The sequence below is a fragment of the Sinocyclocheilus anshuiensis genome, unplaced genomic scaffold (genome assembly GCF_001515605.1).
Source record: "Sinocyclocheilus anshuiensis isolate Anshui unplaced genomic scaffold, SAMN03320099.WGS_v1.1 scaffold647, whole genome shotgun sequence".
Taxonomy (NCBI): Eukaryota; Metazoa; Chordata; class Actinopteri; order Cypriniformes; family Cyprinidae; genus Sinocyclocheilus; species Sinocyclocheilus anshuiensis.
In genome coordinates, this window is record NW_015552606.1 from 152431 (window position 1) to 160015 (window position 7585).

The window sequence follows — 7585 nt, forward strand, 5'->3', positions numbered from 1 at the left end:
CATCGTTCAAATAGTCCATGTGACATCAGTGGTTCAACCGGTATGTTATGAAGCTACGAGAATACTGTTTTTTCGCAAAGAAAACAAAAATCACGACTTTATTCAAAAATTTCTTCTCTTGCTATTTTAACTACTGTTTTAACGATGTTCTTGCTACCTTTCTGGGCCTTGAACTTGTCAGTTGCGTTGCCGTCTATGCAGGGTCAGAAAGCTCTCGGATTTCCTCATATTTATCTTGATTTGTGTTCCGAAGATGAACGAAGGTCTTTCAGGTTTAAAACGACATGAGGGTGAGTAATGTGTTTTTGTCAACTGAGGCTGTACATGGTGCTAACCTGTTCCTGAAATGTCCTCCGAGACCCTGTTTACACCTGTTAAGACCCCTCGAGTGATCAGATGGTCAGTATTAAGAGAACTAGAAACTCTGTGCTTTTTGTTTTCCACAGTTTCTTTATTTGCTTTCTTTTTCACTTTTTGAGCTGTTAACAGTAAAAATCGGTAAGATTTTTAAAAAATGTTTTAAGTTATAGCCACCAAGGTAGCATTTATCGGATTTAAGATACAATAAAAACAGCAATATTGTAAAATATTACTACAATTTAAAATAACTTTTCTTATATTTTTATATTTTCAAATGTAATTTTCTTTTATTTAATACATTTGTAATGTATTAAAATATAATTTAATCCCGTGATGGCAAAGCTGACTTTTCAGCAGGCATTACTTCTTCAGCATCACATGATCCTTCAGGAATCATTCTAATATGCTGATTTGCTTCTCAAGAAATACTTAGGGCCCAAGCCCCGAAGGGCCTGTAGCTCCTATTGTTTATGTTTTCTTTATTATTATTATTATTCCTCTCGAACGGGAGTCTATGTCAGCCCTATGAAGGGAACACAGGAAAATTATGAAACTTGGCACACTTGCAGAGATGGTCATGAATAGTGATCTGACCAACTTTGGGCTCTCTAGGACCAAGTCTATAGCGCCACCACCAGTTCAAAAATTCAAAGCATTATGATATATATCTTGAACCGTTTTGATTACTTTATTATCCAGATCAGCACTATAAATAAATGTTTTTTATTCATGCTGTATTCAATGTCATTTGAACTTCTGTTAATTCTGAGTTCATTCTCATCTATAATTCTGAATCGGCTGTTTTTCATGTTCATTCAGTTTCTGCCGTTTTTGCCGCTTCAGGATATCGTTGCTTGCAGCTAAATTTTCTTCTTGTTATCAATATTGAAAAGAGTTGAGCTGCTTCATATTTTGTCAAAACTATTTTATTTTTTTTGTCAGGATTTTGAGGAATAGAAAGGTAAAGAAAACAGCAATTATTTGAAATCGAAATCAATTGTCTCTGTGACTTTTGGTCAAATTTATTGCATACTTGCTGAATAAAAGTATGAAATATTCACAAAAAAAACATTCATGCTAACCTGTTTCTCCACGTGCTCCGCGGGCCACCCTTGCACATGTTTGATGAGGTTCTCATTGAAGTGAGCGGCCAGTGTGGGTGTAAAGGAACATGTTGCTCTGCCTGGAGCTGTGCTGGCAGGTACTGAACCCGGGGTCATTGCTCCGCTGACTACACCTGGTCCTTGACCACCACCACCACCATTATTACTGCTGCTGTTACTGCCCATGTGGTTTGGACCTGGAGACGGACTTCTCTGACTGCTGCAAATCACAAACAGTGGATGGGTCAATGTCTTTCTGATTTAAGAAACGACTACTTTTTATGCACAACTTCTCTGTCAGCATCAGGTTTTTACAAATACATTCATTTAATGTGATCCTAAAACATCAAAATCAGCAATATCACAAACAGCCAGAAGATGGCAGTCAAACACCACAAAACAAGCCACTTTAAACTACAAATATGGTTGCTGAGGTATGCAGTGGGCAGTTCAGTAACCATAAGCCTTTATATTAAACTTTAATTTTGCAGTTTTTAATTTATAAAGTTTTGATTAATCAGTTTAGTAATTTCCAAATTAAGTCACCTCTGTCTCTGCAGCATCCGTGGAGAGTTGCCATTGTCGTGATGTTTGTCTGTGGAAAGGGACTGCTGGGACGACGGTGGAGGAAGAGAACTGGACTTAACGGTCAAAGCGTTCATCTGAGAAAGATAGTGAGAAAAGTGTTACAAAATCATACTTTCGTTTGTGACATTGGTCATCTCATTTGACAGCAGTATACCTTGGTCTGTGAGGAGACTGGCGTGGTGCTGAGGGGCGGTTTGAGGGAGGCTGTGTTGGTCTGTGGCGTGCTGATTCTAGGAGACACGTATGACCGAGGAGAGGAAGCGTCTGACGTCAGAGACATCGGAGACTGGCTGGACTGCTGGGCTACTCCACAGGACAAAGAGAGAGAGGAAAAAGAGATAAGAGGGTGAAGAGATGCCTAAACTAAAAACAACAGGCATGTACTTGGTTAACAAACACGGTTCTGGCTCTGATTCAAATCTAGTTTGTGTTATAACACAAACTATAACAAAATTCAAAACATTGTTAATTAAAGTAAAGTTGAAATAAAATCTAAATATTAGAATATTAAAATATGAACTTAAAATTAAAATGAAAGCCGAAGCAGTAAAAAATTTACTAAAATGTATATTTATTAACGATAATAGCACAAATTTACAAAAAAAAAACAAAAACCAAGAAAACCCCCATCAACCTGAAATTAAAACTGGAAAAAAAATAAATAAATACATATACACACACGCGCACACACACACACACACACTTATAAACTAAATAAATACAAATAGTTTAAAAATAATACCAACATAACATTGGGGATGAGAGTTTAAGTAATCAAATGTTCACTAATACTACATATATGAAACTAGAACTCAATGCGCAAACTAACTTTTCTTTGCAACTTCAGTTAAACAACTAAATATACATTCCTATCATTGTTCAGCACTGTGGATAGGTGACATTGATATGATGAGATAGTGTGTGCTTTTAGGCACGTCATTGGAAGAACCAAAAATACTTTATTTTTAATGCCCCACTCTCTGAGGCAATTAACACACTTTGACCTATTGTTTACCTAAATATAAACATGGGAAACAAAAATTAGTTTTTTTTTGTGATGCATTAGTCTACTTTTCAAATTGGTTTCTATGTAAGCTCTGGGTGATTTTTTTTTTTTTAAATCTCGATGTTCTAGCAATGAAAAGATTTAACTTAAAATCATTACAGAGATGTAGTGTGAACTAGATTGATTTTCAAAAATAAAGCACTAAAATGAGTACCTGACTAAATGAGTATTGACTACAAAATTACTCAATGCCCACATTCAGTTATGTTGATTATTTTTTTTAACACTTTATAGTTCTGCTATAAAAAAAATACAAACTCCCTTACAGTGTAGAAACACTATGGACACACTGAGGCCATTAACAGGCTAAGAAGCAGTCTGACCTACTGTTTTCCTAAACATAAACATGGGGGAAAATGTTAAAGCCTTTATATAAGCAACAATTTTTTTTTTTGCATCAGTAAGAAAAGTTGTTGATTATTTTTTAACAATACATTTCTGCTATACAAGACTAGAGAAACACCAACTTCCTGATCAAAGCACAGAGATACTGTCTCCTAGTTTATAAAACAATTTTATCCATAGACTGCATTTGGAATATCTGAAAACTAATGGTAGAATACGTCTGATCTTACTTCATTTGTAATTTGGATTGAGAAACTATCACAACTAATGAGGTTAGAGTCCACTTTGATGTCCAGGTACAAATCAATGCAGATTTTTTTTTTTTTGCAATTTGGTGACTGAAAAGGGGTTGGAGTTTCCAATTTTACTCTGCATTTAACTTTAAAATGTAAATTTTTTCTTAGATCTTGGGCTGAGATCCACCATATTCTCACAAAAATAATGTGGGAAACACTGGCTTGATATTCAAAAGTAAAAAAAAAAAAAAGAAATGCAAATGTGCACAGAACCAAATTGAGTTCTCTTTTAAGAATTACTGCGCTTGAAAGGTCAAATACACAGACATTTGTTCAAAAAGTATTTACATAAAATCTATTAGTTATGATATATCATTATTATGAACATGCAATTCAACATGTAATTTAGACATTGCCAAATAACAGATGCTGCATGACAAATCCATACATAAAGCTACTTGTGTTAAAACCAGAAATCATTTGTGAGGCCCACATGGCTCACCATTATCTGCTCAGACAGCAGCAGCCAAGCCTGTGTGCGCGATCCTTGCTAAGCTACCAACTCCATCTGCTAACTCAAGGAAGCTGACTCAGAACCACACAGCGGACATGAGTTGGCAACACAAGCAACACAATCTCACGTCAAAAACAAATCAAACCCATGAGCTCAAGTTATGAAGTTCAAGATCAGGTCACAAAACAGAGCAGACCTTAAAACCACATGTGTCAAAGACATTTAATTTGGATGGCACTGTAGCACAAACAAAAAACACAGCAGCTTTGAGAGTAAGAGGTAGTATGAGAGAGACCGCAGAGTGTGTGTATGTACCTTGGCTGGACAGTTGAGTAGCCTGCGAGAGCAGAGTTGTGATGTTGAAGGCAGACGGACCAGCAGTCAGGATCTTATGGAGCATGGACTGCAGCGAAGCCTGAGTTACTGCAGCCGTGAGAACTACAAAGACACAGAGAACACACAGAATGAAGCAAGAAAGCAAGAACAAAAGGTGAAGACAAGCAGCAGTCAAAAAGTAAACAAAAACCTAACACTGAAATAAATCAGATTGATAAAATGGGTCTGCGGGAAACAACACTGGTTTACTAAATCCCCTTTAAAGTTAAAGCCATGTTCAAACAGATGACTCTGTGTGAGCGTTCCACCAAAATACTTGTTACATCCCATTAGAATTGTGTCTGATTGGGGCTGAAATTAGTCTAATTAAACGGCTTTTTTTAAGGCCAGTAAGTCGACTACTTGTTCAGATAAATGTACAGACTAGCTAGCACATCCCAATTACCTGTCAAAATACTGCATCTAAATAACAGATTATTCTTCTACACAGTTTATTTAAGATTACTTGGAAAAATCTGAAGCAATATTTACTTAAATACTTTATAGCTACAAGCTTATTTAGACATCTATACTTCAAAGTAGTGTTGGGCGATATGGTCATTTTTCAAATTGTCAGATCGCCGATACACGATATTATCGTGCGTGGGTGAGTGGGGGCAAGAGAGAGAATCTCTGTACTTGTCATAGGTTATTTCATAACTATGTGGTGTTTTAAACCGCGCGGGCGCACGCGAGAGAACCCATGAAAGCACCAATGATAAAAATAATTTACTATCAAACATACTGATAAACTAACAAGTTAAACATAAAAATATTTAAAACAGCTAGTTCATATATATTCGGATACAACAGTCATACATGGCTATAAGAACCACGCGTCCTGTTACAAGTATGCCACATCTGAGCACGGACGTTATCAGTCTTAAAGGTCTGCAAAATCAGTCAACTGTGAAAATCAAAATAGATTTATTTTAAAGACCAACAGTTTAACACTAAATATTGGACATAAACGAACACGTTAAATATAAAAGTATTTAAAACAGGTAAGTTCATATATTTGGAGTAAAGTTAAATTAAACGGACGTCAGTCATACAGAGCTCCGGACCGCGCGCCCCATGACAAGCCCAACACACCGCCACAGACACAAGGATGAGATGCGTTCTAACATAATTGTGGCATTAAACGCAGTTAGTGAGGGCTTGGTTAAAATATAGGCCATTCAGATTACTTAAGTGCAATGCCTTATATCAGCAGACGATGTACGTCTGTGTTTGGACACTCCTTTGCCGGCTTCAGGCTCTAATCCTCATTTGCATGTGTGTGTGTGTGAAATAGCAGGGGCAATTTGATAATAATAGCCGAATTATAATAGGCCGCCTAATAATAATAATAATAATAATTTAATACATTTATAGGAGATAAGCCTAATATCGTCTTGACTATCGACAAAGAGATCTGCTATTGTCGATATTTTTGACCATCGTCGATACATGATACTATCGTCTATCGGCACAACCCTAATTCAAAGTTCTTTTTTGGATGTTTTTGAGAAGTCATATACTCACAAAGACTGCATTTTTTAGATCAAAATATAGTAAAAACTAAAAAGTAATATTGTGAAATATTACTATAATTCAAAAGAACTTCTCTATTTGTAATGTAAAATTAAACCTCTATTTAAAATGTAATTTATTCCTGTAATGGAAAAGCTGAATTTTCAGCAGCTATTACTCCATTACTCCAGTCTACAATTAGGGCTGTGTATCACCAGCAAAGTCACGATACGATACGTATCACGATACAGAGGCCACGATACGATACATATCACGATACAGGACTGCGCTGAATTTCACCTCAGCAGAATTTAGAAAAACAGCTGTTTATTAAACGCTGCTTACTATAGTGCCATTTCTAACTATTGGCAGAGCAGGCAGTTGACCTCTGCATTATGAAGGGCCTCCATAACTGTACCACAGTACAATATAGGTAATGGCATATGTTTCATGTTTACATTGTGCACTCCCCACCAGGTACAATATTCTGATTGTTTGTATCTTGTTTTTAAGCCCATAAATAATAATGTACTCGTTCTAATACATTTATATTGTAATGTACTCATTCTAATATATTTAAAAAAAATCATTTACATTGCTGGTAGGTTATCATTGCACAAATTAACACTCTCTACGATAAAAAAAAAACAATTTGAAGAGTTCTAAACTAACGCGCTGTCTTCACTGTATCTAACGCACACACGCTCAAGGCTGATTTAAGGCTGATTTATACTCTAAGCGTCCGCAAGTTCGCTTAGGTGCACGCGGCAAATATGACATCATCGCGGTGTTGGCGGAAGTTCGCTTTGAGTGCGCGCGACGTCGTTTCGCGTGGTGGTGTGCACGACATATTTTGTAACTTTCCACGCAGCTCCACTTCCGAAGATGCACGAGTTCAAAGCGACTCTAGCCGAGTGGTTCCCAAACTTTTTGTTAGAACGCCCCTTTCTAGTGTTTGACACGTCAAGTACCCCCACCACCGTACTCCGGTTAAACACATTTTTTTACTGCAATACAAGTATAAATACAAGTATTCACTGTATACAAGGCTTGACATTAACTCTTTTGCTCACCAGCCACTGTGGCTAGTGGTTTTCCAAAATTACTAGCCACTCAGCATTTTCACAGGCCACAATTTTGTTGCTGGAAAATTACATTTTATATGACTAAAGTTACTGCATATTAAAATGTATTTTAATTGATTTCCAGGTCTTATTTTTTTGCCTATAAAAAGAGCATTTCCCCCTAATCTTATTAAATGCATGCGTCATCTTTCATATCAAATTCTTACATTCTATTAATAATTTCACTTAATATAATAAGACTCTATAGGGCTGTTACCAATCAAATTAAATCAGTATTAAAGGGGTTATATGATGTGATTTCAATTTTTCCTTTCTCTTTGGAGTGTTACAAGCTCTTGGTGCATAAAAAAGATCTGTAAAGTTGCAAAGACTAAAGTCTCAAATCCAAAGAGATATTC

The 7585-nt window shown here is 36.3% G+C and overlaps 1 protein-coding gene across 1 annotated transcript in view; it reads right to left on the reverse strand.

The window, feature by feature from the left end:
* The window catches only part of waca (WW domain containing adaptor with coiled-coil a), a 52852-nt gene that overhangs the window by 7949 nt on the left and 37318 nt on the right, over nucleotides 1-7585 (reverse strand). Inside the window, exons 8-11 of the mRNA XM_016456944.1 lie at nucleotides 4528-4650; nucleotides 2206-2354; nucleotides 2010-2125; nucleotides 1443-1683 (exon numbers count right to left, since the gene is read on the reverse strand). Coding sequence (XP_016312430.1) covers nucleotides 1443-1683; nucleotides 2010-2125; nucleotides 2206-2354; nucleotides 4528-4650 — 629 coding nt within the window. The remainder of the gene's footprint in view (nucleotides 1-1442; nucleotides 1684-2009; nucleotides 2126-2205; nucleotides 2355-4527; nucleotides 4651-7585) is intronic.